At 31.5% G+C, this 18,427-nt stretch overlaps 2 protein-coding genes across 2 annotated transcripts in view; one reads left to right on the top strand and one right to left on the bottom strand.

Moving 5' to 3' along the window:
* LOC140441808 (uncharacterized) lies at nt 1–9,041 on the top strand. Its single transcript, XM_072532735.1, has 2 exons — nt 1–572; nt 2,046–9,041. Exons 1-2 carry the CDS (start codon nt 144–146, stop codon nt 3,744–3,746), a joined length of 2,130 nt encoding a protein of 709 aa, XP_072388836.1. The 5' UTR covers nt 1–143; the 3' UTR covers nt 3,747–9,041.
* Nucleotides 9,030–18,427, bottom strand: part of Herp (Homocysteine-induced endoplasmic reticulum protein) — a 27,427-nt gene continuing 18,029 nt past the window's right edge. The window contains exon 3 of the mRNA XM_072532736.1: nt 9,030–13,806. Coding sequence (XP_072388837.1) covers nt 13,383–13,806 — 424 coding nt within the window. The 3' untranslated portion in view covers nt 9,030–13,382. The remainder of the gene's footprint in view (nt 13,807–18,427) is intronic.

Below are 18,427 nucleotides of genomic sequence, written 5' to 3' on the forward strand. Positions count from 1 at the left end.
ACGAAAGTGATGCGAATAATTTTCAATAAGTCAAATTTGACATATAAACACATAAATATAACCTAAAATAGTAATTAAAAATCGCGGGAACAGGTCACTCCATATTAAGTTTAATTTTATAAAATCTCTCTTATTGAATAAATATGTCTTCTGATAACGAATCTGTGGGTGAAAATGAAGTTGACGGACGGGCTGAAGAAGACTCTGGATCAGAAAGTGTTAATAACATAGAGGAAGAGAGAAATGAAGATGAGACTAATGTTGAAGATAACCAGCAAAATGATACCAAAAAAGATGATGATGAAACCAAAAAAAAAGAAGTTAAGCCCAAAAGAAAAATATTGAATCCGATACCTAAATTTGATACACAAACTATAAGGAATTCTAAAGGTTTACCAGCCATTACTGGACACTTCAAAGATATAAAATTTAAGGGAAAGGGATATGAGGAACATGATTTAAATATATTAATGAAAACCTATGAGTACTGGTGTCATAGGTTTTATCCAAAATTTACTTTTGATGATACTATTGGGAGATTAGAATGGCTTGGTAACAAAAAAGCAACTCAAGTAAGTACAAATTTTTTGCATTTATCAAATATATTCCATTCTTTTGTCCAAAATTACCTAAAAAACCAATTTTAATAAGTGCACTATTCCATTGTACTGTTCCTTCATCATATTATCATTACCTAAAAAACCAATTTTAATAAGTGCACTATCCCATTGTACTGTTCCTTCATCATATCGCTCTTGCTTGTTTACATTAATCCTTAATTACCCTCTTCAAAGATAACGTGGAATATATGCTGGAGAACATTAAGAAGAGTACAAATCATGAGGATTAAAAATAAATAGAAGTAAAGTGAAAAGGAGAGGTTGCAGATCTAGAGTTGCAGATAAGATGAGACTATCAATAGTTTCCAGACTTTTAAGTATTTAGGATTGGTAATATATATGTATATACAAGATATAGAAATGAAAATAGCAAGCTACAAAAGCACTTCATGGGTTGATATGGAACAACACTCACCAAGGGAGACAATAATAGAATCTTCCACAACATGGTGGAAAACATTACCCTATATTATGGAGAGGAAATATGGCCAATGACAACAACAATATGAAATAAAATAGGAACAACAAGGACTGAGGAAGCAAGCATGCAGTAAAGCTTAATATATACAAGACCTTAATAAGACCGGTTTTGATATATGGGGCTGAAACATGGACCTTATCTCAAAATCATGAAAAACTTCATAGTATTTTTGAGAGAAAAATTCTTAGAAAGATTTTTGGGGCCGTAAATGAAAATGGGCTATGGCATCAAAGATATGACTTTGAACTATATCAGTTATACACTGATCCAGATATTGTGAAATTCGTTAAAGTGCAGAGACTTAGGTGGGCTAGACACATTGCTAGGATGTCAGATCACTAATATACGAAGAGATTAACATTTTCAAAACCAGAGGGCATAAGAAGCAGAGGACGACCACGAATGAGATAGATTGATGATATTGAAAAAGACCTACAGATTTTAAGGATCAGAAGATGGAGGAAAGTTGCCAGGAATCGATAGGAGTGGCAACTTCTTTGTGAGCAGGCCAAGATCCACAACAGATTGTTGAGCCACTTATGATGAAGGACTGAGGAAATATGGAACCAGATGGAAGTAGAATGCTCAAAAAATTGGAAGACTGCGCTATAAGGTCATCTTCAAAGAATGCCAGGCCAAAAAGAGTAATGGAATGGGAACCTTCAGAGGGATGACGGAGAGGAAGAACAGCTATGACATGGAAAACATATAGGGAATGAGATTATGTACATAGGTCTTAGAAGGTGATTAGGAGCATAGAAAGATGTGAAAGGTTAAAATGGTGAACTTATAATGCGAAAATGTCAAATAAAAAGAATTCTGGCTCTTTATTTCCTTTTAAATAGTTTCATTTCTATAAATCCCTTATATTGTTTTCTCCTAGTTATTAATTATATTATATTATTATTTTAACTGGAATATTTTAGAAAAAAAATTTGTTTTAGGTGTATTTGAGAAAAATCAGAATGGGATTAGAAGATTTTCTTGAAGAAGACAATAAAATAGCAAGTGATGATGAAATTGATACTAAGGGCTTTGTAGAACCAAATGTAGATCAGTTTGATAAACTTTTGCCAGAAGCGGCCAAAGAACCTGAACCCACTGAGGAACAACTAGAAATAATAAGGCAGAATAGACTCAGGGCTGAAGCTATTAGAAAAGAAAGGATGTCTAGGATGGTTATGTCAAGTCAAGTATCAAGTTTCCAAAGTCAAAGTGAAAACCATTCCAATGAAATTACAGAAGTGCATGTAGAGCATGAACAAGAGTTGGGTTTAGATAACATGTTAGATATGATAAATGAAGATGATGAAAGCACATCAGTGGGTATTTCAAAAGGCGATGAAGTTAAGCAGAAAATTTTTGAAGAAAGAGTTTCTAATGCTATTAAAAAAAATGCTGTTGCTAGTGATAGTGAAGAGGAGGAAGAAAATTTATCCCAGAATGTAAGCAGGACACACAAGAAAAATGCACCTGCCAGTAGTGATTCTGAAAACCATAGTAGTGATCACCAGACAAATATGAGTGATGAAAGTGCAATGTTACAGACATCTTTAAAAGCAAAAAAGAACAAACATAATGTTCATAAAATATTTGACCATAATTCTCAGAATTTGGTTGAGAAAAAGAAGAAAATCACAGTAAGTGACAGTGATAATGATTCTAATCCAAAGCCTTCCACTTCCAAAGATCTATTTGTATCAAAACAGAAAGTAAATAGCTCACAAAGTCAAAAGTCTCAAATGAAGAAATTTGTTTCAAGTGAAAGTGAAAATGAATTAAATGATTCAACATCTAAAACTAAACATAGCTTTCCCAGGAATAGAAAGAAGAAAAATAGTAAGAGTAATATAAATAAATTGAGTAGTGATAGTGAGTCAGTGAAAAATTCACCAAGAAATAACAGAAAAATAATAAGTGATGAAGACTCAGATGATACCAGTAATAACTTATCTTCTCAAAGATCTATTCTGAAAACAAAGAATCCATTACACAGTTCAGTTGGGAAATCTCATATTTCACAAAAAAATGGTAAGAAAAGGACAGTTTTAAGTGATGACAGTGATATATCATCCCAAAATTCTAATGGAACTGACAGTGATGTTGAATCAGTTATTAATTCACAAAATTCTCAAATTAATCCAAAGAAAAGAAGAATCTTACATGAAAACCTTGACAGTTCAAGAGATAGTTTGATTTCTGAACTTTCTGATGACAATAGAAAACATGTTCAAATAAAGAAAAAGAAAAAAATATTAATAGATGATACAGATAGTGAGGTATCTCAGAGTTCCTCAAAAATGAATACAGAAGATAGTGAATTTGGTTCTCAAAGAAAATCTAAGAAAACAATTGTTTTAAGTGATGAAGACTCACATGATGTAAGTCATAATCCATCTACTGAAAATTCCTCTAGCAAAGAAAATAAATATTTGAATAGTGACAATCATTCACAGAAAAATGGAACAAAGACAAGATTAATCATAAGTGATGACGATTTAGATGATAGTGATAATGTATCCTCTCAAAAATCAGATGTTCATGCTATCTGTTCTCAAACTAACACCAAAACAACAACTGTAAATGATGACAACTCAAACCAAACAATAGATGCATTGTCTCATAATTCAAATACAAATAACTAACACATTTGTAGTTGATGATGTCTAAAATATTGCAACAAATTAAGAAAATATCAAAATAAAAAGAACCAAAGGAAATAAGGCAATGAAAAAAAAGTGTTACATTCAGAAACTGCAAAGTGCTTAAATTCAGTCAAATAAATTTCATCTGGCTGAAAGATCAGAAAAAAAAGAATTTCTATAAATTAACGCAGCAATATGAAATTGATACAGTAATACTTAACAAGTTATGCACCTCTCTAATCATATCTAATCTAAAATTTTCTTCAGTCCGCCTATCAAGTGTTTTTAAAACTTCTATCAAATTCTAACTATATTTTGGTATTTTGAAGTAGAACCTGGTCTATAGGGTAACTTTAGGATGGATTTAGTCCATTTTTTTGTAAATTTTTTAATGTTTCGATATATTTAGCTGTTATTGAACTTGAAAATAGTATACTTACTAAATAGTATGGGATTTTATATTTAATTTTAGAGATTTTTTGTTTATGTGTTCCAATTTTTCCACCATGTTCTGTTATGATGTTGCTGATGAAATTTGTTATGCCAAAGGTATGAAAAATTGCAAACTCAGACAATAACAAGCCGATCAGTGTAATTTAATTGTCAAATAGAATTTAAAACCTTTATAAACCAATTTTTATTTATTAACTCTCTGGTAGGTTCCAGTGTATGTTAACAACAGCTTTTTTTTATTAAGAGAATAAATTTCTATTCATTCATTAAGCTTTAAAATGCGTAGGGGTTATAGCTAACGCCATGGTGTTCAAAATTGCTGCCTTATGTTTTCTTGGATGCTCAAAGTTTATCCAAAGAAAAAGTTTCTATTACTATCATAATAACTTGTTATAACCAACTTCCTATTTTTTATTTAAAAAAAGTTAATAGATTTTAATATTTCCCTGTTCTCTCATGGATAGATTCTTATTGATTTCTAATCTAAGTATTGTATGATCATGGCCCCTCTTATAACACTTCCTGTTTTTTTTTTTCAAGCAGCTATTTATCTAGATGTACGCATTTGTATGCATTTGGTAATCATACTGTAGAGCCGTTGAAAAAACTGTATAGTAGACATGACTCAGATTTTAGCTGCTTGCAGGGAATGAAATTTACATAAACTAATTTATTGTTAATATCTACCTGTGTCATTTAAATGTAAAATCCACAGTCTACTGTAATTACGATTGTTCTAAATTGATTAGCATTTATAAACATTTGAAATATATTGAGATATTTACCCTTTACTTTTAGGGGTCATTGGAATGAAGTGAAAACTGAAAAATCATTGTGTAAAAATTAAATGCTTATGTTATATTTTTTTTTCTGTATCATTTAACCAAAGATTATTGAACTTGTTTATTAGCCTACAACAAATGTTGTGCTAGTGCTAAACAGTGTTTTATTCCTACTATAACATATTTTAAATGAAAGAAAAACAGAATTAAATAATATTTTGAACACTCAGTGCAATTTCCTGACTATTTTTAATTGCATTATTGGTAATATATAGGTTTTTGGCTTTTTGTTCTTGGTATGTTGGAACTTACATTGCAGGTACATCTATAATGTTTATACTTCCATAGAAAGTAGCGATTGTGTCTTCCATGGTTGGACAAGAAACTGTATCAAATCAATTATATACTGGTACCGATAGATGGGATTTTGACCTCATTTTAATGTGGTGTATATATAAATAACATGAAAAGTAAGGAATTAATGTAAGGTCCTTAGTTCCTCAATTATTATTGTATACACATATCCATGACCATTATGTTTTTCAGAGTCTATCACAATTTCTATGTGATTGAAAAATTAACAAGTGATGACTAAAAGTATTACACCCTTTAGCGATACATCTGGAGCCTGATGAAGTGAATAATCCTTAAGTCTTAGATTTATGATGAATAATCCTTAAGTTTTAGATTTATGGGAAACTTCGGTCAACCACTTATGGCCATGCTTATAAATACAACTTTTATTTCTTGAGATAACTCTCTCTCTTGTCGTTTCCTCATTGCTGAGGATCGTGATTTCCTACAATGCGGGCTGTCAATTCTCTCCATCTCTTGCGATTTTGGGCTGCTCTCATGGACTCGGAAAACGTCTCTCCAGTGGCTTTCTGTACTTGATCTGACCATCGGATAGGTGAGCGTCCTCTGCCTCTACGTCCTTCTACGTTTCCGCACACAATTAGTCTTTCTAAGTTGTCATTGTCTCTTCTCGCAATGTGGCCAAAAAACTTTAAAACATTTGCAAGACACTGAGAGGAGAGTCTGGTCTGAATGTTTAGCTCTTCGAGAATCGACTGATTGGATCTGTGCTCCGTCCGTCCTTGAGATAACTACATACCTCGATTTTCCAGATATCCAGCTCATATGATAGCCACATTTTCCATATCATCCTCCACAACAATATATTCCTCTAGATGTTCATTACAACAAAGAGATACGATCAAATTGTTATTGGTTTCGGTATGCGATTGTAATTATTCTATCTCCACCTTTTTAGTCACTGTCACTGAAGTAATATTAAATGCCATAATTGCACTCGATACTGCCAAGCTCACAATTAAATCAGAAAGTAGCAAGTATAGTCGACACGTAATTTCGTGAGAAAATTTATAGGAACCAGAGGAGTAAAATACTACTAAAATGGCAACACTGTTAGAGTTACCACTACTTTATTGAACAGTAGCGTAGATATCTAATTTTTAATTAAATAAAAGTTTTTATTTTTATTTAAGAAAAAGTTTCATTTTCTATAAAGTTTAAATAAAAAATATTGGTGTTGTTAACTTCTGTGATATATCTAGGAAGTGATAACACTAATCGACTCGGCTAAATAGAACTTATTGTAAAATAACAATACCTATAAAAAATTGTTAATAAAAGTAATTATCACATACAATTAAATAAATTTTTTATGTACAAGTATTTTAGTATACAAACGTTTTAATAACACAACTGCTCATAAGTTTTAAAACTTATGATCACATTTTATCCCTGATAACTTAGTTATTGTAATAAAAAAAATAAAGAATTAATTTTTTAAATTATATACAGCGTATTCTATTAACAACTTTGGTTTGACACCGTGTGAGAGAAGACTTAGTATCTCAATAATTTAAAAATGGGTAATAGGTCTAAAACTTTTATGAACATCTTTTTTATATATCTAGCAGGTATTTTATAATAACCTAACCTGTACTTTGATTATTTTAAATTAAATTATGTTGTATGTTTTTGTTCTATCATGAAGTGTATTTGTACTCTATTTTCAAAGATATATAAGCAAAACGAGAATTTGTACAATTACAATAAAAATAAAGGTTTCAACTAACACCTAGTTGGAAATAAGAACTTAATAATCTACTCATAATCACTGTTATCACTAGTATCAGTTGTATCTTCTATATTTATAGTTCATTTGGTTAATGCTGGTAAATATTTAACATAGTCATTTTCCACTGCGATTACATGTTTGATTACACTTTTCCAGTTGGTTGCTGTGATCTTTGTGACTTCTCTTCTAATTAACTGGAGAGCAGTAGACAAAAATTTAGGAGCCACGTTTCTTCTTCTTCTATTACCTTTAAGTTGTGTCCATATTAACTCTATTGGGTTCAATTTACAATAGTAAGGAGGAAGTAATTGTAATACTGGGCATACCAAGCACGGTATGCCGATTACTGCGAGTACAGTTATCAACAACATATTCCTTCTGGTACTGTCTACTGTCAACAACCTCCAACAATTCCTTTTTACTATATGATGCTTCAAAGTACAAATCTTTCTCAAACAAATTCTTGAATTTGTAATTTGTTTCAAGTAATATTTGGAATTTTCTCATTAATCTTGAATAATATGATACGTTGTCCATGATAATCACACTATATTTAGGTAATCTCGGAAGAAGAGGTTCCTTTAATATTTTTTTGTAGGTATTAATAATACATCATCGATCCATCTATTTTCTCCACCGCAGTGTAAAATTATAATTCTCTGTCCTGTCATGTAGGTAAGATGTTTTTCCTATAGTCTTGTAGCAGATTGCTTTGGACACTCTGATAAACATGTTTCTACAATTGCTTCTGATTTAGACAATTTAGAACACAATTCTTCATAAACATGTTTCAGCATATGTTTGGATGGTATCATCAGAGAGGTATTGAAAATGTCGCTTACATTTTACTACACGGCTTTGTAAAGATATTCCAATTGATTAGGGGGTTCCGCTGGCTCTTCAGCTGCAGAAGTTAGTTTTATAAAAACTAACTTCTGTTTTTTTCTTCAAAAAAAAAAACATTAAACGTTTACATCTATGGTTCCTGAGTTGAACTTTTTTTATACTTCATTTCCATCATATTGATAGCTGAAAGCATTATAATTGACGCTCGAACTTCTTGTGCGATATATATGTATATATATATATATATATATATATATATATATATATATATATATATATATATATATATATATATATATAGATTTTTCAAACCATGATTCACAAATTGAACCCTCCTATCCTCATAATAATCTAGATTCACGTCTTTATTTTTTTTACAGATATTAATAATAAATCGTCGATGCATCTATTTTCTACACCGCAGTGTAAAATTATAATTCTGTCCTTTATTGGGCGGTAATGAATTAGAACACTTTTTGTTATTATTCGTCCAACTTTTTTCGCGGTGTCATGAATACCATACCAGGTTTCATCCAAATAAACAATATTTCGTTTAAAAATAAAGTTTAAAATAATATAAAATATTATACCTGCCTACCCAATTGTAAACCACTGGACGGTCGAAACGAAATTTATTGGGATAAACTAGTTTATGGTTTCGGTTGCTCAGGCAAAAATTGTTATCTTACGCAAAGAATGCATCGATGATAACTTTATCTGAGCGACTGTACATATTTTACCAGGCTCATCTAAATGTAAATATCGATGAGAATATTAAAACTTTGTATTATTATACATCTTAGTCATTGATAATTTTGCAGTTAATAACTACTCCTGGTAGAGTACTTTTATTTTATTTTTTATTGTCTGCTTATATTACAGATAAATATATTTTTACACAGTCTCACCGAAATACGAGGCGACTATACCTCAATGCTTATTGTAAATAGCCAAAAATACTTCCAAGAACTGGAAGTAATAAAATTTACAAATGTTCAATAATTTAGGGTTAAATATAACAAAATGTAGATTTGAATGTGGAGTGATATTTTTGTACTGTAATGTTTTAGGTTATGTTATTGAAAAATAAAACTCTTAAAAGTATAATATAGTTTTATTATTTAAATCACATCTTTTTTACTAAAACTAATAATATGTACAATTAAAGCACAGTATGTAACATTGCATTTGCTTTTCATTTCTTAGCAGATCTTAAAAAATTAGAAAATTTATTTGTATCTACACAATGTTAGGATAAATATTACCTCTAAAAAATGTTTTAAACTTGAGACTAAGGGCACTGGATATAAGATGGTGGTCTAAGAGTTTTGATTAGGAAGACTGACTGAAACTTTTTATCTGATTACAATGCTGTTATGTTATACACCAAATGACAAATATGTACTATATGGAATGTGGACAGGTAACATGTATCATGCATTAGTATAATTTTCACTTCTAAACAAACTAAGTTACCTATATGTTCACAATAGTCCATCATTAAAAATTTTGCAGATATAAGTTTTTTTATTCCATATTAATAAGCCGAAATGAAACCTGGTACATACCTCACATACAACATTTACTTCACTTATCAAAGCTCATAAAAATGGTCTTAAAAATATTTTGGTACACATTATTTCAAATAATTTCACAAAAAGAGTTAAAACGAAACAGATAATTCAGTTTGTTCAGAATCAAGACCAACACATATGGAAACTGATCACTACTGATGTGGTTTGAAACGTCAAAATGCTGATGTTCCTTCGAATGATAAAAAATACTGTAAGATCTGATTCTTATAGCATCAAATTAATAGCTATAGTAGACTGGTCCATGAAAAATAAAAAGTTAATGATATGACATCATTGAGTGGTAAAAAGGAAGCATATTGCTTTATTATTATTATCACAGATAATATTTTATTTAAAATCCTAAATTACTGGATCAGTGTAAAATGATGAATTTATACAGTCAAATATTTAGTCATACAGTAATGTAATCTTTGGATATAGTATATATTTTATAAAAATATTAACTCAGTGTGTTAGAATCATAGAATGATCAGCAAAGATGGATCCTAGTTCTTGACGGTGTTCCTAATACGGGGTAAGGTTCTTAATGTGTGTACCGCCGAGACTCTCAATCCTAATTTAGTTTGTGATTAGAGAGTTCACGAATTACGAATTAAATTGTAATCTGATTATGTACATATTGTTAGTACTTTTCAAGTATTCTAAGGAAGCCAGGTCAACTGGTATATTTCTTTCATTTTAAGAAAATCGATCTAAAGACACTGTACTTAACATTAGACTTATATCAATTTTAGTGTTTCTATTATTTCATATTTTAATATGACAGATAAGAATAAAATCACATTTGAATATGACTGATTAATTTTAAATACGTTATTTAAGTGATATTTCTTGTGCAATCTCCATTTTAAACATGTTAAATTGAAATGGATTAACTAAACAGTAATTTTTTTTCTTTTTATGTAATCAACTAAATTTTCTCATTTGATTGCTTGTTTTTTTTTTGTTTTCAACATATTTAATCCGTTGCAAAGAGAGCTTAGGTTAGTTAAGACCGTTTTATGAAGATAGCCTTTTACAGAAAAATGTAAAATATGCCACTCTTTAATCAAAACTCTTATCCCTTATATTATGCTTGTTTCAAACAAGATATAATATTAGTATAGTTTTAATTCAATAGGGCGTTACCAGCAACACTTCTAAATGTTGAGAGACAAGAAGTTAACAGGTAAAGAAACAAAATAGAATATTATCGGCATAGCTTATAGGTTTCAGTTCAATAACCGGCCTCAAAATGAAAGGTTGGCCAAAGGAAAATATTTTTTCGAAAATATTAAATGCTGTTTAAACTTGGTGATTTTAAATGACTTTTATTTACTTATATTCAACAGTTTGTTCCGATTAAAATTCGTTGTACATATTTCACTGATAAAGGAGATTTTCCATAATTTTGTTCTCGTAAGACTTTTGACACTACAAACATTTGATGTAAATTCTTAACTTATTCAAACACATGATACTATTTAAGATAGTCACCGATATTGGTTTCAGAGGCTATACGAAGAAGTTAATTGAAGACCACTCCTCTTGAATCTAACAAAAACTACAAAACAGTTAGGAAGTAATCCTTTCAAGTTGCAAATCCTATTTTAAAGAAGATTAGAAGACTAAAGCAACAAAGATATATTTTTAAACGCTTTTAGTTGTACGATGACTAGATAAAAATCATTAAACAAAATTAGAACCAGTATAAAAAATAATAGATAATAAAAGTTCACATAAAAAACTCATCCGGTGGTCCTAGGATAGAAGACACGTGACGTAACAGCTAGATAATATTCTAGAAAGGTGATACAAGGTGCGGGGCAAGCTTTGGATATGGTAGGAGCTACTGACTGAATAGATATATATATATATATATATATATATATATATATATATATATATATATATATATATATATATATATATATATATATATATATGAATCACTGTGTATGTAACTAAGGAATATTGCTATTGGTACTCTGGCTAACAAATCAATTATAAAACTTCCGTTTCAAGCTCAGTGACTAAGTAAGTTTTTATTGAGGCAAGATTTTGTTCCATTTTGCAATGCCTAATAAAATAAAAAGAAATTATAGAGATGTTTCACACAATCCTCTCAATGCACAAAAAATAGAGTAGGTATGTATCTAAGACAAGAGGAGGCAAGATATGAACGATTGAAACTGGATACAAATCCAAGCAAATATCGATGCTATCAATACGCAGAATACAAAACTTTTGATTGAGAAAAACCTTTCAAGGTTGGAACGACTGCAATGTCATCAATTTGATTAAAGTGGAGACTTCAAAAATAACGAAAATAACTGCCACCAGCCCACTTGTTTAAATGATATGACTACAAAGTGTAGTACAGTATGTGACCATACTCTGAAAGATGTTATGGTTAATTTTTAATATATTTTTATATATAAAATCGTTTTACTTAAAAATATAAGTATCAAAGTTTTATAAATGGCAGCTTGGACTGTATGACAAAAAAAGACAATTAACGCAGTATAAAAATGAAAAAATGGTCGATTTCACGGAAAAATTTATGTCATAGAGGGGACATATTTAATGAAAAATACGTATCGAGGTACTGTCAGGTCGGCTCTATTGTTTTATAAACAAATGACAAAGTTCGAAAATATTGTGTTCTATGTGTAGCATTTTTTGCTTAGGGGGCTTTTATTATTGAAATTTTTGAATTGTGAAACTATTGTGTTATTAAAAGACAAAAATTGTGAATCTTGCGATATTTTTAGATTTTTCAGGGAAATGATTTTTTTTAAATGTGATTTTTTCGGTCCACCTTATTATAAATATGGACCATAAATATTACAAAGTTATTCTATTGGTTTCTTAGCAAAAAATATCACCTTTTTTATCGATTAATTAAGTTTTTTGCAAAACAATTATGTGTTTTTTCACTTTTATTAGTAGTTTTAATATCCAAAATCCATTGCTATTTGTTAAATAACTGTAGAAGGATACCGTGGGCATCAATAAATGATTTTTGATATATGTGATAAATATTTAACAATAACTTCTTAACTAACAAATCGATCTGTTAGAAATTTTGCACACTTATATATACAGATAATAAGTAGCCTTATTATCACCAAAATGTTTTACTTTACTCACGGTTATTATTACAAAATTATTAACATTGATAAAAAGTGCAAAACAATTATTTTTTGCATTTATCTTGGCAAATTATTTATGGATTTGAATTTTTCAAACTTCAAATTAACCGTCTCCTCATAACACAATAGTTTCTCAATACAAAAAGGTTTCCTAATGTAATCAAAAAAAGGTACGGTCAAAAAACTATATATTGTTTCGAACATTGTCCTTTTATAGAAAAAATAGGGCAAATCTAACAGTACCTGGATAAATATTTTTTTATTAAATTATCATGACGCTGAAAACAGAATACAATTTAATAGAAATAATAAAACCTGATATAAGCAATAGCAGCATACAAATCTACATCTCATCGGTCGCCATAAAATTTAAAATACAAAAACAATAACAAGAAAACGTGTAGATTTCGAAAAAATATTGCAATATATATTTTGGCAACCTTACATGATTAAACACAAACAAAGATATAACATTTTGCAATAACCGGAGTAAATATAAATATTGAAATATCGACTATCGCAAATTTATATATTTAAAAATTACACCTGCGCCAATAAAAATATCGAGAAATAAATTATTTTGTTTATCTCAAAACCTGTCTCTAATCACCAGGAAGGATACCCTCATTTACCTTGTCGTAACCCATGAAATTCTTAAACAAATATCAACGTGGTAAATTAAACAATGTATGTAGTGAATGAGTCGATATTTAATATAACTAAATAGCGTTTGGAATCTCGGGAATGAGGGATGCAAAAAACGTAGCAAAAAATGTCCACACTATCATGAACCTCGATGGAGCTGGTTCTTCTACTTGGGCTTGTTCCGGAGGGCCGTTGATGTTATTATTGTTATTATTCATATTTCTAAAGAAGCCTATTTGATATAAGTATAAACTGAAACCCAAAAGAAGGACAAATAAAAACCTAATAGGACTGGAATAGAAATATATAACAATGAAGAGAACCGCGGCTCTGGTCAACATATAAAATACTTCGAGCCAGTCTCTTTCGGGATTATCGGGATCTCTGGCCACGGCGGGAGCTTCTGCAGGAGCTGCTGGAGGTTGTTCTGCTTGGTTGGGAACTGGTTCTCCATTATTTGGTATCGCCTGAGCTGATGTTCCATATGAATTTGCTGCCCTAAAAATAAAAATAAAATATAATTAGTAACCAAATATGATACAGACCTATGTAGTTGTAAAGATATAACTCAAATTCAATGTGTAAGATAGTTTCTCTTAAAGTTGACTTTACACTACATGATTTATCACATGACAATATCATACGAGATTGGTTATGATTCCTCGTTTCTATGTTTAAAAAATCATGTTTTTTGGAAAAATCATAAACTATTGTAATTGAAAATGAATCTTTGCTTGCATTGGCTTCCCGACTTTTAATAATAATACTCCGGCAACAACTGCGTACAGCTAAGAGTAGGAAGAAAAAGATCAGACGCCTTTGGGCTTGCAGGTAGCTCTTACGAAGAGATAGTGAATTGGGTATATCAAATTTAGTGTTTATATTATATTATATTATACTAAATTAAAAATAATTAATAAAAAAACTTAACTAAAATTATGACTAAGAAGACTATAAAACACTAAACTAAGAATAAAATAAACTAAATAAATAATAAATGAACAATACGACACAATAGCACATATTAGACATTAGGCTTAATATCAAAACAACAAACAAATAATAAATAAATAAAGTATTTTATCCCTCCCCTTTGAATAAGGCGCGATATATAAATATGTTGGTGTTACGATTGTTACCGAAAATTATATGGTTTTATCATGCGGAATAGGTACCGTCCTATTCTCCTGTGACAAGCTATGACGAGCCGCATTACAATGCTTATGAAAAAATCATATGACAAATCGCACAGTGTAAACATGTAAATTTCACTCCATGACCAAATCATATGACACATACATGATCAATCATGTAGTGTAAAGTCGACTTAAGTAATGCAACAAATTTCAAAGATGATTTCGCCGAATACGAATATATCATCATCAGTGGCATTACAGCTCGTTATGAGCCAACGCCTTCTTCAGAATAATCTTCCATTCGCCCCTGTCTCTGGCAACTCTTCTCCATGCTTTAACTCCGATGGATTTTAGATCATCCTCTATGTTATCTTGATACCTAAGGTGTTCTAAAGGCGTGCTAATTTAATACATTTTACAACGTCAGGTTCCCCAAAACTTCTGTATAACTCAAAGATGTAGCGCCTACGCCACAAACCCTGTTCTTGGACTCCTCCATATATTTTTCTTAAAATTCTTCTCTCGAAACGTTTAAGCAATTCTTGGTCGTTCTGTGTAAGTGACCACGTTTCTGACCCGTATGTTAACACTGGCCTTATTAGTGTTTTATATAAGGTAACTTTAATTTTTCTGGGTAGTTTTGGGGCCATCTGTTTCCTCAAGCCATAATAGCACTTATTGGCAAGCACTATTCTTCTTTTAATTTCTTCGCTGACATTGTTGCCTTTGGTCAGCAGCGAGCCCAGGTAGAACCTTTCGACGGTTCCGGATCGGTGTTGCCACATATCAATAAATTTACTGATTCTCGGTAATTTAGTTATTAAGGCTTTACTGTAAATTTAGCGTCAAAATACTCAAGGTGCATTATTATTTCATACATATATTGTTATTGTACGAGAGGTGACGCGGTAAAAATAATTATGGAAAATTGGGTCGCAAATGGTAAAATGTTGAGAAACGCTGTGTTATAGGTATAAAAAGTTTATAGTTTACAAGTTATTAAAAATTTTAAGTCGAGAAATCGAAGATTTTACCTACCTTTTAGTCCTCATAACTTTTTACATGGTGCGCATTTCTCTAAAAGCTGGACATAAATCGAAAGTTTGAACCTATTTTGACAATTGACTATTGAAAAAAATGGAAGAAACTTTCTTTTTCATTGGGCACAAGCAATAAACAAATAGCTTTTCGCCCTTGAAGAATGACAAGCACACAGCGGGCTAGTACGTGTTGACATTATGCGTGTGCTAAATAGTAAATATGTATTTTAAAATCTCGATAACTGCTTGAAGCCTGTCGAACGTCGAAAACGTACTAGCCCGCCGTGTGTTTGTTGATTCTGCAAGGGCGAAAAGCTATTTGTTTATTGCTTGTTAACTCAATCAAAAAGAAAGTTTCTTCCATTTTTTCAATAGTAAATTGTCAAAATAGGTTCAAACTTTGGATTTATGTGCAGCTTTTAGATAAATATGCACCATGTAAAAAGTTATGAGGGCTAAAAGTATCAAAATCTTCGATTTCTCGACGTAACATTTTTAATAGCTTGTAAACTATACTTTTTATATATAATATAACATAGATAGCATTTTAAATGTAATTTCAGCCGTAAAATATTCAACAGAAAGACATTTGAAATTTAATTTCAATGCAGCGCCACTGCCATCCTCATATACGTTATTAGACCTTCTTAGGTCTCCTCAGAGCGACATACGCAGCTCTCAGAGCAAACGTTCCAAGGAAAAGAGCAAGAGGGCAGAGGGCGGTCACCAACCAGATAGTCGGACCAAATTCAGAATTCAGCAGGCAAGAATTCAGAATTTAAGGTAAAATCTTTACTTTCTTCGGTAATAGAGGAACGTATGCCACCTTTGATTTCGTTCCAAATGAAACAATAGTCATCTTTTGTTTTAGCATTAAATATAGTAAAGTTTTGTACAACTTCATTTTGTAAGAGAGAAGGGAAACAGTGAATTTAGGACACATGACAGACTGCAAGTCCATTGTGCAAACTTTACGTTTCTCAATTTTTTATCTTTTCCTTTCTCTCTAACTTTCTTCTCTCTTAGCTTCATCAAAATTTTTGAGTCACACAAACAGAACATTCATCTTTTTTTTATGCAAAAATAGCTATGTTCATGTCAATAAAAATATTGTTAAATAAGTCTATGTTTTTCTCTGCGTCATCTAAGACTTGTACAATCTTAATTAAGAGAAGGAAATTAGGAAATTAACATTCATCTTGACTAAGTGTCAACAATCTTGAATTTAGTGCTAAGTGGAAAGTTATCAGGCATTTGGATTTGTAAAGATCACCCTCGTTGGGGATATCGGTCTGAACTTATATTGGAGTGTTACTGGGGGCATATTTCACGACACCATTCAACCTGTACACTGGAATGATTCCTGAAGCCACCCTGAAGGAATACAACATCAGGTATGTGTAATACATCTTCTTATGCACTGCAATAAGTGTATTGTTGATCTCCGAGCATATTTTGTGTATTAGTGCGTTAAAGTAGATCTTCTCGGTTACCTTCTTGGCCATTGATTTCTTCCTCTTGTGGACTTGGTTTTATTTGTAAGTAGTACCTAGTGCGTTTTTGATTCGTTTGATTGTTTTATGTTCTACAACGTTTACGTTTGAGCCCACGCGACGCTTACAATTCCCGATTAATTTTGAGGGTAGAACCCCTATTTGCTTCTGCGCATCTACTTTCTGTGCAGGTTTTCCTGGTGTTTGTTAAATAGTATTACATTTGTTCAGTTTATTTTATTATTAGTTATTTCATATTTGTTTACGGCTAATTTTTACGGCTAAATTTATTTACCTTTACTTATTATACTTATTATACGAGGTCTGGCTATTAAATAACAAGACTGCGCGCGCAGAAGACAATCTAGAGGGAAAGAGTGGGAAACGAATGCACCATTGGATAGCTGAAAGTGTCTACTCTTTCAGTACGAAAACACGTTTTTGTCGCTGTAGTAGTATTTTTCCTGTAGAGGTTAGAAAAGAACGTGTTTTTCTCGTGCCGATAACAATGTGTGACGAAAAACATGTGCAACGGATTAATGTGAAATTTCTCGTTAAATTAAAAAAAAACTCCGACTGAGTGCTATAATTTGTTGAAAGAGGCCTATGATGAGAATTCTCTATCTCGTGCGCGTTTTCGAATGGTATAAACGGTTTTTTAAAGGGCGAGAGGTCGCCGAAGATGGCCAACGTCCAGGTCGACCTGTCTCTGTTTCAACACCGCAAACAGTGACCAAAATAAATGAAATTGTGCGCGGATATCGTCGTATGAGCATTCGGATGATTGCTGAGACTGTAAACGCCGATAAAGAAACTGTCAGAAAAATTTTACATGACGAATTGAACATGAAGAAAGTCTGTGCGAAGTTGGTCCCAAAAAATTTGACCCCTGACCAAAAACTCGTCCGTCAACAGATCTGCTCAGATTTTCTTGAGAGGTTACCTGAAGAGTCTGAATTAATGGAAAACATCATCACTTGCGATGAAACCTGGATATTCAAATAAGATGTTGAAACTAAGCGACAATCCATGCACTGGAAAACTCCTGCATCGCCAAGAATGAAAAAAGAAAGGATGTCGAAATCAAAATTTAAAGCCATGCTAATCGTTTTTTTTTTCGACATCAACGGCATCGTGATGACTGAATGGGTTCCAGCGGGTCAAACTATAAATCAAACTTACTATTTGAAAGTTTTGGCAACGCTGCGAGAGCGAGTTCGTAAGAAACGGCCCGAGTTGTGGAAAAACAAGACGTGAATCTTGCACCAGGACAACGCACCTGCCCATAACGCGCTGTCTGTTAAGCGTTATTTAGCCGCTAGAGACATTCCAGTTCTCGAACACCCGCCGTACTCGCCTGATTTAGCACCCTGTGACTTTTTCCTGTTTCTGAAGATCAAGTGTGCCTTAAAAGGAATCCGGTTCGAGTCGATGGAAGAGGTGAAGCGAA

Source organism: Diabrotica undecimpunctata, chromosome 5 (assembly GCF_040954645.1).
Source record: "Diabrotica undecimpunctata isolate CICGRU chromosome 5, icDiaUnde3, whole genome shotgun sequence".
NCBI classification, from domain to species: Eukaryota; Metazoa; Arthropoda; class Insecta; order Coleoptera; family Chrysomelidae; genus Diabrotica; species Diabrotica undecimpunctata.

Coding starts and splice junctions, on each gene's coding strand:
- LOC140441808 (XM_072532735.1), top strand. CDS start 144: ATGTCTTCTGATAACGAATCTGTGGGTGAAAATGAAGTTGACGGACGG. Junction 573..2,045: donor GTAACAAAAAAGCAACTCAA/GTAAGTACAAAT, acceptor AATTTGTTTTAG/GTGTATTTGAGAAAAATCAG.